Here is a 17,312-nt window from a genome sequence, read left to right as displayed (position 1 = left end):
GGGTTGGGCTTGGGAACTTTCCAGAACACCCTCGGAACGAACTACTGCAAGCCAGGAGTCAGTGGGGGTCTTAGGCAGAAGTTCCGAGTGATGGGATGGAGATGAGAAGCTGGAGTAAAAATGGGCCAATTAAACGGCTGTAAAAATGTGTGTCTCTATATGTTCCCTCCCTCCTGGAATGAGAAATTCAAAACTGGGGCTGAAGAGTAGATGAGGGGGAACGAGCTTCTTACACTCACGGGGGGGACTTCCTCCAAACCCGTGCGGAATACAGTTCTTTTGAAACGTGAGCCCTGGTCAGGACCTTGAGAGCTGCAGGGTCTCTAGAAATTTGCTTTCTCTGGCGGGAGTATTTCTTGATGGACATCTTCGTCTTGTTTGCCTCCCACCCAGTCACCTGAAACCGAATACAGTAAAACCTTTCTGGTTGCAAAATCTTTTCAGAAATTTTTTTGAAAGAGAAAGTTCTTTCTGTTCTAAAGAAAGGGAATAGAAGTTCCTAGAAGATACCTGACCTGGGAGTTTTTTAAATTGCAAATGTCTGGGATCCGAGTGCTTCATTTGATATTTCCCTTTTCTCTGGGCCCTAGTTTTGACATTTCTTATTTTTTAAATTGCCTTTTATTTTTCCCGAATAATCTCTGGCCACCACATCTAAGATTCATGTCAAATCGCCCTTCAACTTATTCAGGAGAAAAATCAACGCTTTAGAAAGATGGAAAATAAATGGAGAATATATTTAGATGACTAATTATTTTTCACTTATAGATTTCATACATACTAAATCCCATATTTTAAAAGCCAGAATTTTTTCAACTTCAAATATTCGGAAGTTTAAAAAAACATTTTGAAAATGGATTGTTTCTGACGTCTATAATGAATATGAATTGTAAAACTAAATTGTTTAACTGGGAGGAAAAAACTAAGTTTTAAAATAAGTTCCATTTAGAAGGCGAAGTAATATAAAATATAAAATAAACAATGTTGTGTAATGATTTAGCACTTTATTTAGTCCATATAGTCAGGTTTAATTTTAACACCTCTCCACGGAAGATGGCACATCAGATATACAGATCAGAAATAAATCCTCTGAAATTAAAATTCTACTCATATTACACATTGATTTCAGGAAGACAAAAAGGGCACAGGGATTCTGCGCTGGATTTGGGAATAATACTTGCAGTTCCTAGGGAGTGAAGACGGGGGAAACGTTGTGCATTGGACGATTTATTTTCTCTGTTTTTCTTTTAATAACAGAACAAAATGCCCCACTCACGTTCATAGTTCCTCTGGAAATGTGCAAATCGGAAAAGCCTTGGAAGTCACGAGTGGAGGCTGGAAAAGAAATGTTCGACGCTGACGCCATCGAACATTTACGTTCAGGTTGTCTTAAGGGAACAATAACCAACTTTTCCTTTGTAAGTATTTCTCAGCGAACCGAAATTAGTGGTTGCTCCGCTGTAGGATGCAGATACACACTCTTGGTTCCGGCTGTGGAAGGTGGAGTGCGCCAGGGCAGGCGGCGAGGAGAGCGTGACCCCGGGTGGCTCCGCCGTCCAGGTTGGCTCCCTGTCCGCCCCAAGGAGTCGGCTCCAGGGCAGGTGTGGGTGCTATTCAAAAGGCCGGTGAGGTCCCCTCTCCGCCCGAAAGAGCGACCAGCGGCGTCAGCCTAGAGCCCTCTACTCCAGGCTGACACCCCAGGAGCGCCGCGGTGGCGGACAGGTGCCGGCCCAGCAGAGCGCCCTTGCTGGGAGCGCAGCCGCTGGCAGAGTCCTGCTGCTGCTGCTGCTGCTGCTGCTAGTGGATGCGGCGGCGGCGGAGACGTGGAGCAAGGGGGCAGCGGCCTGAGGATGCAACAGGCACGACGGGCGCTGCAGCAGGTGGCAGTAACCCCACGGGGTCGGGGGCAGACTCTGCGCGGCGCCTGTACCAGCTCCCCGGACCCCTTGCAGGATACTCTCGATGCTGAAGGAGGTGCATCCGCCTGCTGGCCGCGACGCCGGCCCCTTGCCCTCCTCCCAAGGCTGGGAGCCTAGCGTGGGCTGCAGCGCCGGAAGGGCGCCGGGGGTCACAAGATCCGCGCCTTGCGGTTTCCTGGGCGCCTCAGCGTAGGCCGGGGCAGAGAGCAGCAGGTAGCGGAGGGGATGAGGATGCAGCAGCGCACATGGGCGGCTCCCGGGAGTGGAGGTGGGATAGGCCCCCGGGACAGGCTGCGGCGGGGTTGGGGGCCCGAGCAGCATGCCTGGGTAGGGGGCATGCAGGGCGGCGGGCGCAGCGGGCAGGGGGAAGGGGTGGTGCTGGTGGGCTCCCGGAGGCGGGTGGTGGCGCTTGAAGCGCTTCCTGCGCCGAAGGAAGCTGCCGTTGTCGAACATGTCCTGGGAGGCGGGGTCCAGGCCCCAGTAGTTGCCCTTGCCAGGGTGTCCCGGCTCCCGGGGGATTTTGACGAAGCAGTCGTTGAGCGAGAGGTTGTGGCGGATGCTGTTTTGCCAGGCGGGGAACTTGTGGCGGTAGTAAGGGAAGCGGCCACTGATGAAGGCGCAGATGCCGCTGAGCGTGAGGCGCTTGTGTGGGCTCTGCAGAATGGCCATGGTGATGAGCGCGATGTATGAGTAGGGGGGCTTCGCCGGCGGCGGGGCGCCCGCAGAGGCAGCCGCAGACCCCGTCGGTGCCCCAAACTTAGGGCCAAACTCGGAGGAGTCGCTTGGGCCGCCGCCGCCGCCGCTCTCGGTGCGCTCTCCGGGAAGCGCACCCGCGCCCGCGCCCCGCCGCGCCTTCTGCGGCTCCGGCTGGTGCACCGGCTCTAGGAGCCGCTGGCTTCCCTCGGGCTCCTCGTCTTCCTCTTCCTCCTCTTCATCTTCCTCCTCTTCCAGGATATCGATCGCACCGTCTTCCGTATCGGAGCCCCGGAGGCTGCGCGGAGGTGTGGAACGAAGGCGCTCCGCTCTTGGCCAGTTCATGAAGGAGCAGGTCTTGCAGATGCCGGGGAGGTGGCGGCCGCTCACCTGGCTCTGGGTGGGCTGGGCTGGAAGCCTGTGTTAGGAGTGTTCCAAGAAGCAGAGATGCTCGAGGTCACCCTTTTAGGTGGTGCTCTTTTTCTTTTGCCGATTTCTCCTCCTTTCCTACACCATCCGGCAAAGATGCACTTTGCCTTTTATTGAAGCTTCTTCTGAGTCCTTGTGTGGTGGACTCCCCCATCCCCCTTTATACCCTTTCTTGCCCTACCTCAGAGCGCTCTCCCTTCCTCCCGACGCAGTCCAGTGATGAGGGTCCTTTGAGCATTACCCGACGCGGCAAGAGCCTTCAGCTGCCCCCTCCTTAGACGCACCAGCCAGCAAGGAAGGTGCTTCACTCCTCAGGCTCAGCCAGCCAATTGCGCCAGGAGTTGCATAGGCTCTGTTAACGCACTTTGAAAACAGCGCAGACGTAAAAGGGGATAGGAAAATATGTACCCGACAATCTAAGGCCACCTCCATATTCAGGCCTCTCTCCTGAAGGATAAAAATAGGAGGTGGGAGAAGGCACTGAAATATAGAAGGCATTGAAATATACAGTGTTTGACTGTAAAAGAATGTGTAAGAGTAATCTGTTTTTGTGTTTCATAGCTGGTTAGTTACCCACTTTCCCTGGTGGATTGTGTCCTCCACCCAGAATGAGGAGCTGAAGTATTTTTAATGTTCTTACTACATTCCCGAGCTCAGAGTGGAGTGTGAGAGGGTGTTGCCTTGTCCCTACTACCCCCTACCTCAGCTTCCCAAAATGTTTTCCCTGACTCAAGTTTTCAGAAAAGTCTGAAATGTCCTGTCATGAGGTTGTGGAAGTTCAGGGTGGAGGGAAAGCAGGAGGGCTAGAGAGAAGTCCCCTTCCAGCAGTGATTCTCAACTTCTTTGAACATTTAACCTCAGTATGAAGTAAATTTTATACCACGATCTTGCATAGACTTATATAACTGAGTTTCATAAAACAAGTGATCACTGATATTCTTTCTTTTTTAATGGCCATGACCAACTAAATTGATTTTGCTGCATACTAACCAGTACAAACCCAGTTTGAAATATCCTTTTCACAAAAATGGCCCAACAACTCCAAAGTATATACCCAGTCTGAGACTCCATCTCTTTCTCTCTCTCCCTTCTTCCTTCTTTAAAAAGAAACCAACATTAAGCACTTTTTACCATAATAATAAATTCTAATCTTGAAACTTATAGGAGGCAAAAAAGGGCTGCAGTTTCAGTGTCTTTAATTCACCAGGTCATCATTCCTTTCTCACACTGGAGAAGAACAAGATGACAGAGACGCTGTTTAAGTCACGACATCCTTGGAAGTAACATGATTTTTAGATTGGCTTCAGTTAAATTAGTTCAGAGAATAAAGTAGCAGTGCAGTGCAATATAATTTTTTTTTTTTTCTGGTACGCGGGCCTCTCACTGTTGTGGCCTCTCTTGTTGCGGAGCACAGGCTCCAGACGTGCAGGCCCAGCGGCCATGGCTCACGGGTCCAGCTGCTCTGTGGCATGTGGGATCTTCCCGGGCCAGGGCACGAACTCATGTCTCCTGCATTGGCAGGCGGACTCTCAACCACTGCGCCACCAGGGAAGCCCAGTGCAATATAATTTAATGTGTGTTATATCACTAGGTATCCTATGGTAAAATACTAACAATATATACTCATAATTTAATACCTACCTACTTGTGAAAAGAATTTGAGGTGGCATCTAATAAAGATTCAGCATAGAAATATTGTATTATGCCATTGATTGTTACATAGTAAATCTTCTATTAGAGTTTGTAAAATGACAACAAATTTTCAGTGAGAAATCAGAAGCCAGCTAATATAACAAAAAATAGCTTAAAGGAGTTAGTTTCTTCAGGATAAAATTTTGAAAACAGCTTTCTTACAAGTCTTTTTAAAGTCTTATCCTCTATTTCTGAGGTGTTTACCCTCTAAGGCTTCTCAGTTGTATGTAGTTTGAAGTAGAAAAAATAACAGAAGTTTTCGAGCCTAACAGATTTGTGTTTGAATCCCAAATTAACCAGTTACTACTTGTGTGACCTATTAAACTAAGCTTCAGGAGGGCTGGGACAGGTGTCTTATTCAGCCTTAGATTCCCAGATGCCTCTCCCTCAACCCCCTGTAGGTAAGGCACATTTCTTCCATCAGCATAGGAATCCGATTACCTGGGAAAGGAAGCATTGTTAGTTTTCCTACAGTCAACTTCTATGGGGATTTGGGTTATTTAAAAATGAAAGGAGAAAAGTAAGGGCACTTAAAAAAAAAAAAAGGCAAAACCACCCCCAATGATGGAAGTATGTCAAAGAGGGCACTGGGAGACAAGAAAGAGCTGCCAATGGCCAAAGCTGGGGCAATTAGAGCATCAAAATATAGTATTAGATTATTAACCAAAGTATAAGATATTCATGTGTCTATACTGATAAAAAAAATAGATGACTGAGTAAATTAATACATGGGGGAAAGAGGCAAATCTCCCTTGCAGAAAACTTCCAAATAAATTATGTAGATATTCCACCCTCTAGGAGGTAGAGCATAACCCCCCAGTCTCTTAACTGTGGGCAATGCACAATGACTTCCTTCCAAAGAGAACCATATGAAGTGGGGGGAGGGGGAATAAGTTAGCGTGGAGAAACCTGACAAAGGTTTCAGCCAGGTGTCAGGTAATCAATGTCAACATCAACAGTCATAAATCAGGTTGATAGTATGTGCCCTTGATATGAGGTGATAAAAATGGGAGACATGACTACCCATGTAGTCATGGGGGGTGGAGGAGGGTGGCTGGATATGGGAATTCCCTTCTACTATCTGCTCTGCTCCATGTTTCTGTAAACGTAAAACTGTTCTGAAAATTATATTTTATCAAAAAATTAAACAGGAGAAAAAGGGCCTAGTAGCCAAAAAGTAGAAACTCAAAATGTCCATCAACTGATGAGTAGATGAACAAAATGTGGTGTATAAATAGAATTTTATTCAGCAATAAAAAGAAACAAAATGCTGATACATGCAACAACATGGATGAACCCTGAAAACATTATGGTATGTGAAAGGAGTCCAAACAGGCAAATCTAGAGACAGAAAGTAGACAAGTAGCTGCTGGGGAACAGGGGCAGGGGGAAATGGGGATTAACTGCTAATGGATACAGAGTTTGAGAGCTATGAAAATGTTCTGGAATTACTGATAGATAGTGGTACTGGTTGCCACTACCTGTGGATATACTAAAGCCATGAATTGTATACTTTAAAGGGTAAATTTTTTTGCTAATTATATCTAAATAAAATTAATATACAAAATATATCAATGTAAAAATAAATAGCTGTATCAAGGAAAACTAAGTTGAGTTTTTTGGAGATACTCCATTATGGCAAGTAATTCCTTAAGGAAAAAAAAAGGGTGGGGGGGACTCTTTCTGTCCCACCTGATTAATTCTTTAGTGTTGTGTTACTTTGTGCTCATGAAACACTGAAACATTTAACATGGGGTCTGGTGCATAATGGGCACTCAATAATATTTGGAGATTACTTCTTTCCTAACAGTGAATAGGTTTTTTGTTCCTGAACAAATCAGGGGGTCATAAATGCCATCCACCCCACTTTGAAAAACCAACCTCTCTAAACTACTGTACAGAAAAGAGGATGTCTGATTTCTCTCCATTTCGCTCTGAAAATTAAAGGCAATTCAGTTATCAACCAAGTTGATCCTTATTTTAAATAAGTTGATTCTAATATTAAGACTAATTCTGAGAAAAAAGTCTAGTTCTTCTTTCTCACCAAAGTAGGACAAGTTGCTAGACATTCAAAGACAGAATTCACTTCTTTCAGTATCACCTCCACAATGTATGGCATTTCTAGAACTGGGAAAGTCCTTTCAAAGAAATCTTAAAATATAATTTTCCACCTACATTACTAATCCAAAGGAGACATTTATGCAATTTGTAGCAAGCAACCAAGCCCACAAATGTTTAAAAGAGTTTTAGCTTTATTTTGTTGATAATTCCCTTCAAAATTCATAATATATTAGGAATTAGAGACCCTTTCAATCCCTGGTCTTCCCTCACCCCCTGGGCTGACCCTTCCTATAGCTATCTTAAACTCAGTACTAATGTTCTTGCCCCTTTCACTAAAAGCTGGAAAAGCCTAGGAAAGAATCATGTAAGAAGCTGTGCAGAAGCTTGAATGTATTATCAAGTCTTGCTGGAAAAGGAGAATTTACATTTACTGAAACTCTGTATCAGGGTACTTTAAATTTAATCCCTGGAACAATTCAAAGAGATTTGCACTTTATTGCATTTTATGAATAAGGAAGCAAAGGTTTAGAGAGACTTAGTAATTTATCCTATGTTACTCAGTAAACTATAAAGTTACAGATGAACTATGCCTAAACCTTGATTATCATCATTACCATAATCATAATACCCTGAAAATCTTCTATGGTTAGCAGAATAATGGCCCATGTTATTTATTTGTTAGTGATAGCCATTATAAAAATAAAATCTCTCGAGGATATCTATTGGAGGTTCCAAACCCCTCTGAAGTACAGGTTAAACTGGTAATGTCTCTGATCACTGAAAAATACTTCATGTTGGGAAAAATAAGAACGAAGAACAGGGCAATGCATATTTAAAAGAACTTATAAATAACATAAAAATACAATAAAAAAATCTAAATTAAAACAGTGAGATGCCATTCCATCAGAATGGCAAAGGTTAAAATGTGTTAGCTAGGTTTGGAAAAAAGGGTACTTTCATACACTCCTGTTTTACAGCAAGAAGGTACAGCCATTTGGGAAGGCAGTTTATCAGTATCTATTAAGAACTTTAAATGTGCATATCCTGGAAGCCAGTGATTCCACCCTTACATATCTCTTCCACAGAAACATTCTTACATAAAAACAAAGAGGCACACATAATGATGTTCACTGCAGCACTGTCTGCAATTTCAAAAACAGGAAGCAACTAGTTCATCTGCCACAGTGATCACAACCACATCACCTGTCCAGCTCAAAACCCTTCAGCCACTTCCCAGGGCTTTCAGAATAATGCAAATATTTTGCTCTGTCCTGTAAGCAAAAAGCCCGGCCCTGGCTCACAACTCCAATCCCACCTCCTACCCTGGCTTTCAAACCTTCCACCACACTTGCCTTCTTCCTGGTCTTCCAGCACACTAACTGGTTCCCACCTAAAGGCCCTCTCCACTACTTGCTCCCTCTGTGTAGAATCTTCTCCCTGACTTTGCATCAATGACTCCTTTTAACTCTGTTCTCAACTTAAAAGCCACCTCTGGCAACCTGGATGAACCTTGAGGTTCATTATGCTAAGTGAAATAAGTTAGAGAAAGACAAATACTGTAGGATTTCACTCATATGTGGAATATAAAAAACAAACTAACAAAATAAATAAATGAGCAAAACAAAACAAACCAAAACGTGTATACAGACAGCAGAGCAATGGTTACCAGAGGGGAAAGGGAAGGAAACTAAACTGTATGGGGAAGGATGGAAACTAAATTTTTGGTGGTGAGCACACTGTAGTGTATACAGAAGTAAAAATATAATGTTGTACACATGAAACCTATATAATGTTAAAAGCTAATGTCACCTCAATAAGAAATAAAGTTTTTAAAAAATGACAATTTTCACCAAATTGTACTATAGATTGAATTCAATTCAGTTAAAATCCTAGCAGGCTTTTTGAAGAAACTAACAAGTTAATGATAAACTTTATATTGAAAACAAAAATATCTAAAATAGCTGTAACAACTGAAAAAGATAAACAAGATTGGAATATTTACACTACCTAATTTCAAAACTTACTCTAAGGCTAAAGTTATCAGGACAGTGTGGTAGTGCCATAAGGACAGACGAATGAAAATAATGTCCATGAACACACACACACACACACACACACACACACACACACACACACGTGATTTTCAGCAAAGGTGCAAAAAGCTCATTCAAAGGGCAAAAGAGTTTTCAAGACATAATGATGGAACAATTAACTTGAAATGGATCATGATGCTAAATGTTAAGAGCTAAAATTATTAAGTTCCTAAAAGAAAACATAGGGAAGATCTTTGTGACATTGGGATTATCAAAAAGTTCTAAAACAGCCCCACCCCACCAAAAAAAAAAAAAGCCACTTCTCCTCAGAGGCTTTTCATGCCCACTCATTCTAAAGTCAGTTTTGAATTTTATCAGCCTTCTTCAGGCACCTAGTATTTTCTCACTTATTTATGTCCCTCCACTAGAATGTAAGCAATACAAACCTGGCTTTTAACCATCATGTGCAGTTTCAGCCCCAGCACTAATACTGGGCAAACTTGGAAGCCCTCAATGAATGTTTTTTTAAAGAAATGTATTCTATGCTATACCATGAATTTCTGTCCAGCAGTTAAAGACATATTTATATGCATTGTCACAGAAAGATCTAAGATTAATAGTTTTTCTAAAGAGCAAACTGTATTATAATATGTAAAGAATGATTTTTTATTTAAAACACACATTATAAAAATCTTTCCTTGAGGATATTTATGGCAAGTTTGTAAGTTTTCCGAAGAAATTCCTTAAATTATAGCTTTATTATTGGAAAATAATTCACTCTGGGAAACAATGTAAACCATAATGTGTGCATAAGTGAAAAGAAACATCTAAAAGGATAGACATTAAACTGATAACGCTGCTTACCCAGAAGTGACAGTGACTGAAGGAGAAAGGTCAGGAGAGACTGACTTCATCTGTAATGCTTGTGTTTTACAACACAAATGTAGTCATGCAATACTTTTGTAAAGAAAAATATTTAAAGATTAATACGTTATAAAGAAAAAAATCAAATATTTATCAGTTTAAAACAGATTTTTAAGAGTTTAGATTAATATTACTTCAAACATTTCTCCCACAAAAGTACCATTAATTGTAAGCCCTTTCTCATGGCCTAGAACAGATGAATCTAAATACTTATTATTTGCCAATGAACATTATGAAGTATTATCGTGACTACATTAATTATAAAATAAATTGAAATTTTTAGGAAGGAGAAAACATTTATCTATGCTCTGTTGTGGGCCAGGAGCTGAGCTGGGTGCATTACAAACCTATTTAACCCTCACAACAAGCTTGAATGTTCGATATTATCACTGTCCACTTTAAAAGTAAGAAAACTAATCTCAGAGAAAATACTTTGCCCAAGATTATACAGCGAAGCAGCAGCAGAGCTGGAATTAAAGCCCTAGAATTAAAGATCTGACTCAAAAATCAGCTGACTTTCTATCAGGCAATTGGCTGCCACAAAATAAGCGTATTCTCTCAACCACAAATTAAGAGAATAGATTCAGGAGGCAAATGGATGAACATAAAGAAGTTATATTAAAAAGGTACAGACCACAGGGGAAGGGAGATAGATAATCTAATCAATTAGCCTGCCTCCAACTACTGGAACCATTCAAGATACAGAGATGTAATTTTGACTTAAAATTCTGAAAAAATATTCCAAAAGCCATTCTGACAGCCTTCTGATATTTAACAACCATTAACTCTTCTTTAAATTCCATTTAATGCCTTTCTCTTACAATTTGAATATAGTTAAGCTGACCTGGCCTTTAGCAGGAAGAAGAGAAAAGTAATCCATTGTATACTTACATGCCTACCATTTATATAAAGATTGTTAAATTATCAAAAGTTAAATGCAGTTACATCTGAAGTTTTATACCTCGTCACTTTTTAGTTTATATTGAAAAATAAAGAAGTTAAAAAAAAAGATGAATTTAATACCAGTAGTAAAATCTACTTTAAAACTAAAATCTACTCTAAAATTAAAAGCTCTACAATTGAAATCTTTGAAATATATTACAAAGTGAATGGCTGAAGTTCCATTACACTGACTACCAGTAAGGCTTAGAATCTGACTAAGAATAAGAGAAAGTTTCAGTTCATTTCTTTGATTTAGGTTCCTTCCACTTATAAGTCTCTACCACTGTAAACCCTTTATTTCCTTTAATAAAAATGGTGACATTGTTTTTAAAAATTTTTGTTATTAACAATAAAATTACATCCACGCAATCAGCTGAAGTTCTAAGGGAAAATGACAATGTTGAAGTAAGTTTTCCCATTATTATTATTATAACTTCCATGAGTGAGAAATTCAGCATATGTAAACTCCAAAGCCAATTCTGAAAGATATGTTTATGAATCATCTGTCCACAAAAAAAGTCAGAGGGGGGGCTTCCCTGCTGGCGCAGTGGTTGACAGTCTGCCTGCCGATGCAGGGGACGCGGGTTCGTGCATCGGTCCGGGAGGATACCACGTGCCGTGGAGCGGCTGGGCCCGTGAGCCATGGCTGCTGGGCCTGCGCGTCCGGAGCCTGTGCTCCGCAGCGGGAGAGGCCGCAGCGGTGAGAGGCCCGTGTACCGCAAAAAAAAAAAAAGTCAGAGGACAGTGTATTTTATTGTATGAATACCAAATGTTTTATAATACTGATTTACTATGTTGTATGTATTCTATAAAATAAATACTATTTTAAAGATTACACTGGAATTCATAAGAGAAGTAATGCAAAGAACAAACGCTTGAAATACATCCAATAGGAAACTTATTCCCAATTTTATTATCCAATCCTTTTGGTGATGCTTCTAGTGTTATGGACAAACTTGATCTTCTTTGAAATGTGTTGTCCATTGATTTTCTGTTTCAGTAACAGTAGCTATAAATAGTTGTTTAAGAATATCCTTATCTAAATTCCTGCCTGCAAACAGAACAAAACATGGTATGAGTATATGATGCTTATTAAAATGACACAGTTTACCTATCAAGTCCAGATCATTAAATGTTTCATGATCTTCAGAAATTTATAAAAACAATAGTAATTAGTGATTCCTTCCTTAACTTTCTAATTAAGTCCCTTAGAACCAAGTTGACATTTGGATTAATCACTTTTCTAAAATTATTTGAAGAGGAGTAAAAGGCTTAACAAGTTCTTATGATGTTATCTCATAATTAAGACAAATACATTAACCACAAGCTTATTCAGATTTACAAAAGAGGTTCAGATTGGTTAGTACTGCTTACATAGCACATTATATCCCTTTCTCTCTCTCTCTCTCTCTCTCTCTCTTTTGCTTTAGAAATTTAACTGTCTATAAGGGAAAAGAATCTGAAAAAAATAGATATATATGTATGTATAACTAAATCACTTTGCTGTACACCTGAAAATAACACAACATTGTAAATCAACTATACTTCAATTTAAAAAAAAGTTAACTGTTTGTCACTTACCAATAAAGACCAATCGATTTGTTCTCTCACTATCATCTTCCCAGCTCACTGGTGTCTCCTCCAGATCATACAGCTCATGGACACCTTGGACAATCACTTGTTGTGGTTTGTCTTTGATCGACACCAGCCCCTGCTCAGAGGAGAATGAGCAATCAGCCACAGTTTGAATTTAAAAGCAAAAATCGAGCATCAATGTTAATGGATTAATTACTCCCATTTCTTTTTAAAATACAAACTCATAAAGGAGATGCTGTTAAAATTACTTAATTCCAGTTATTTGTGCATTAAAGAGTTTCCTAAATCCTCCAATTTTTAAAAAAGGCTTCTGCACACATTTTTTTAAACAATCCCTATTTCTAATGATAAAATTAATATACGTAATTAGGATGTTTATTCAGTGTTACCACAATGAAAACTGAAACCAAATGATAAAACATGTTATATCTCAAATTCTACCAATGATTCTACTTTTAAGGATTTTATACTTGTTTCACAGTTTTAGTGGGAAAATTTGAGAAGTTAAAGGATTTTGGTGATAATCTGTTTTTGAATGGGTTGTAATAAATGGAGTAGATAATGATGAAATAAAGGAAAAGAAAAACTATTATTATTTATCTGAATAAAATTCATTTAATATTGCTTTGCAGAAATGAGGAACAAATTATCTGATGAACTGGCCTATGGGAATGAAATAATTTCTCTGAAATAATATGTTATACATATTTATTATAAAAATAATATATGTATTAAAAAATAGTAAGAGACAGGGGCTTCCCTGGTGGCGCAGTGGTTGAGAATCTGCCTGCTAATGCAGGGGACACGGGTTCGAGCCCTGGTCCGGGAAGATCCCACATGCCGCAGAGCGGCTGGGCCCGTGAACCACAACTACTGAGCCTGCGCGTCTGGAGCCTGTGCTCCGCAACAAGAGAGGCCGCGATAGTGAGAGGCCTGCGCACTGCGATGAAGAGTGGTCCCTGCTTGCCACAATTAGAGAAAGCCCCCCACACAGAAACGAAGACCCAACACAGCAAAAATAAATTAATTAATTAATAAACTCCTACCCCCAACATAAAAAAAAAAAAAAAAAAATAGTAAGAGACAAACCACTGTCATTCCCACCACATAATTTTTGATGTATTCATGTATTTGGGGTACATGTTCTTCTAGTTTTCTTTTCTTGTGCAGAGTTTTGTTTTCTGCTTTTCAAATCTGAGTTTTAATATGTAACAGCAAGCTCCATGGAGAGAATTACCTAAGCATCAATTTTATACTTGTATAAAGACTTTGAAGTGTCAGCTGTTATTAGAGTTAACAGTTTAAACATGTTGATTATTTTCAGACTAGTATAATACTTTGTAACAGCAAAGAGAAGGAAGTCTATGAAGAGAAAGGCTGTGGTGCCTCAGAGGTCCCAGCGTTGCTGTGATGAGAGGAAGGCCAAAAGAAGAACCAAGGAGGACAGCTGCAGAACAACTGTCATACACGAAGGACAAAATCCAGACTGGGATGGTGCAAGATGAGCCACTGAACTCTATACAGAGGTCTCGTTGCTGCATTCGTATAAACGCCCAAATAGTTGCTTTTCTAGGTAACCACCCCCCATTCAGTACTAGGGGATAAAAGCAGTTACAGAATGAAATATGATCTTCCAATTAGGATCACAGACTGTAGATGGGGACACAGTCATAAAGAAGCAGCAGGATCTGGCTTAGTTCCTCTGCGGGGGAACGACGGGGGAATAGACTAGGATTCAGCTGTGCTGCTCTGCAGTGCCAATCCCAGGTGGAACCAGCACAGGGAGTGAAGAAATCTAAACCAAAATAGTTTCCCGATCATTCTAGTGACCCTAGGAAGTCGGCTGCTAGCCAGAGAATCTGGCTACTAACAGTAATGATAATAAACAGTAATAATAAAACCTTATGCACACTTCTGGAAACACAGGAGTAACACTCAAATGACTGTTGATTCGTTAAGCACATAGCCTAGAACCCACTGCTCCCTGGAAAAAACACCTTTTTTTACCCAAATATCAAGTAATATGAATAGATTTCCAAACACAGAGCAAGAATTCTTCTAGTCCTTTGTAACACTGTCTCACAGTATAACAAATGTTTAGTGTCTGCTAAATTCATCAAGAAACATAAGGTTCAGCTGCAGCAAGATTTCTAATATTACTCCTCTGTTAATGAAGCTCTCTTAGAAAAAGCAGCATGAGCACGCTTCGCTGGTGGCGCAGTGGTTGAGAGTCCACCTACCAATGCCGGGGACACGGGTTCGTGCCCCGGTCTGGGAAGATCCCGCATGCCGCGGAGCAGCTGGGCCCGTGAGCCATAGCTGCTGAGCCTGCGTGTCCGGAGCCTGTGCTCCGCAACGGAAGAGGCCACAACAGTGAGAGGCCCGCGTACCGCAAAAAAATCAACACAAGAAAACTTTCAGTTTTCTCTGACTAACCAAGCTGTGTGCCAAGGGGAGGAGAGATTTAACAAGTCAAGCTCATTAGCCAGATAACTGCTCAGAGCACCTGGAAGTAGAGAGCAGGGGGTAACATTTCAAAGCACACAGGTTGTTTTAGCTGCAACACTCAATGAAGCTGTGCAAATAAATCATGCTTTATGCAATGACTTCCAAAGCGTCTTTTCAGAAATGGAAATAAGGAAAAACGAAAACAGACAAAGGTTATTTGGACTAAAACTAGTCCTTGTGTTTAAGACTAAATATGGTTTTGTGTAACAGCAAAGAAAGGGACTTTGTTCAAAAGTACAAAACTGTAAGCTATGTACTGCACCTTTAGTCGTATGACCTCCATGCAGTCGTCATCCCTGTTTCTCACATTCTTTTCCCACAGAAGATTCTGTATCAAGTGACATATTTTAATAAGATCAACCACTGCTCATAGGAACAACTACAGAGCAAAACAATTGATAAATCATTAATCAGTTAAAATTGCATTCACCTGAATATAGACATTTAGACTTTCTTCCTTTGCATTTCCTGGTACTTCGAATGTGACTGTAACAATACTCTGTAAATCAAGAGATAGTCAACAATGATTTTTTTATAGTAATGTCAAAATATTTTTTTAAATCACAAGTTTTAAGATGAAAAGTAAGGAAACATTTATGGACATCTGTGTTGCCTTAACAACTATATTAGGTATATCTTTTTCACTATATTTGCTGATTTTTGGTATCAGCAACTCCATGTTCTATATTCTGCAGAGTTAGTCAATGGCTTAGTATTTACACAGAGAAACTCTTATGAAAGGACGTTCATTGTTTAATTCATTCTTTACAAGACTCTCAGCACTAAGAGGGAGGGTAATATAGAGAGCGTATCAACTATGTACTGAACGAGGCACTTCTGCCTGGGTCACTTTATTTCATCTTTTCATTTACTCATGACAAGAATCCTGTGGATTAAAGAGAATTATTTCCATTTTATAAATTGAGGAAGATGAGGCTCAGAAAGAATAAACTACCCAGAGCAAGGGATAAAACTCAAATGCAAACATTTTCCGGGAAAAATAAATATAAATTAAAAGATTCAGTTTATCTCTGACCAAACATGTACCAAGGGAAGAAGAGTTCCTAGAGATGAGAATGATAATATAATGTCATCTTTGGTTTTAGAAGGTTGATGTCAATATTTATAGAATGTTAACTCTGAGATTTATTTTTCCTCCTGATCTTGATAAACCTCCCACTGTCCACTCTAAGGAATCAGAAGCTTAAGATTTCCTCTAGCTGAGCACATAATTAAAATCCAAACCTCCGTTTGCCACAGTAACCCAAAATTTCAAAATTAATGATAAAAATACACAAGGGCTAAGCATAACACAATAAAAGCACAAACACCACTTTGGATAATAACATGCTCAAACCAAGCTTTAAAACAGGCAGGATGAACACACTAATGCACAGCTTTGCATAACTGTCTAGAACCACATATCTTAACAAATAATACTTAAAAATCCATACCAAAATGTATAGCAAGTCATATAGCATATCAAAATATACAGCAAAACGTTGCCAAATGAAACATAATTTGTCAGTTTCAAAAGACAGTAGTGGGGCTTCCCTGGTGGCGCAGTGGTTGAGAGTCTGCCTGCTAATGCAGTGGACACAGGTTCGAGCCCTGGTCTGGGAGGATCCCACATGCCAGGGAGCAGCTAGGCCCGTGAGCCACAACTACTGAGCCTGTGCGTCTGGAGCCTGTGCTCCGCAACAAGAGAGGCCACGACAGTGAGAGGCCCGTGCAGCACTATGAAGAGTGGCCCCCACTTGCCACAACTAGAGAAAAGTCCTTGCACAGAAACGAAGCCAAAAATTTAAAACACAGCCAAACAGCCAAAAATTTAAAAAAAATTAATTAATTAAAAGAAGGCTAAAAAAATAAAATAAAGACAGTAGTAATTCAACTTTCAAAAATGCTTAAAATGTATTTTATTCAAGTTGGATAACTTGGCTTTTAATGTTGGGAATGTCTCAGTATAGGACTCAATACTGTCTTATTCTTAGCTTAAAGAATTTTGTATCAGGAATGATTTTTGCTTTTGGCAAGTTAGAGATATGACAATATCTCTAAGGGGTACAATTAACTCCAATGTGAAATTTTTTAAATGGTTTTAAAAATTAAGACAATGAATCATGGGGCTCAAGGAGGGAGAGAGACTTTTAGAACTAGATGTTTTTCTGTACCAATAAACTCTTCTCATATTAGACAAACCCTAAAGAAGATGAAACCCATAAATGCCCAGTGCAGAAGAGAAGGGTCACAACGCATAGTTCACAACTGGCTCTACTAATAAGTATACATAGAATGCCACCTGGGTTTTCTCATCTACCTTACCACCTTCCAAACCCAGGTCCTCTTTATCAGGATGACCAAGAAATCCATGAAAAATGGAGAAATGCATTAAACATCACTCAGTGATAAAACTGTAATGACATACATAATATGTCCTAGGTATTACCCATTTCAGACTTCTTTTTGACCTAAAAAATTTTTATTTTGAACCTAAAATTAACTCTCCTTTCCC

At 40.3% G+C, this 17,312-nt stretch overlaps 2 protein-coding genes across 3 annotated transcripts in view; both read right to left on the bottom strand.

Annotated features, from left to right (window-relative positions):
* Positions 1 to 1,614: 1,614 nt before the first annotated feature.
* Positions 1,615 to 2,957, bottom strand: LOC308619074 (forkhead box protein D4-like 1; the record flags this gene model as incomplete). The annotated part of the gene is given in 2 exon segments (XM_081237585.1): positions 1,615 to 1,793; positions 1,796 to 2,957. Coding segments are annotated over 2 exon segments (1,341 nt in total).
* Positions 2,958 to 11,574: 8,617 nt separating this feature from the next.
* Positions 11,575 to 17,312, bottom strand: part of LOC308619233 (zinc-regulated GTPase metalloprotein activator 1B) — a 44,287-nt gene continuing 38,549 nt past the window's right edge. Inside the window, exons 12-15 of one of the 2 annotated variants that reach the window (XM_081237856.1) lie at positions 15,228 to 15,296; positions 15,060 to 15,125; positions 12,275 to 12,404; positions 11,575 to 11,744 (exon numbers count right to left, since the gene is read on the bottom strand). In XM_081237856.1, coding sequence (XP_081093982.1) covers positions 11,638 to 11,744; positions 12,275 to 12,404; positions 15,060 to 15,125; positions 15,228 to 15,296 — 372 coding nt within the window. In that variant the 3' untranslated portion in view covers positions 11,575 to 11,637. The remainder of the gene's footprint in view (positions 11,745 to 12,274; positions 12,405 to 15,059; positions 15,126 to 15,227; positions 15,297 to 17,312) is intronic. The other variant, XM_081237857.1, reaches the window with a different exon arrangement.

The sequence above is a fragment of the Mesoplodon bidens genome (assembly GCF_964165515.1).
Source record: "Mesoplodon bidens genome assembly, chromosome: 6".
Lineage (NCBI taxonomy): Eukaryota > Metazoa > Chordata > Mammalia > Artiodactyla > Ziphiidae > Mesoplodon > Mesoplodon bidens.
The sequence above is the reverse complement of the archived record's forward strand: the minus strand, read 5'-3'. Positions and strand labels throughout refer to the sequence as shown.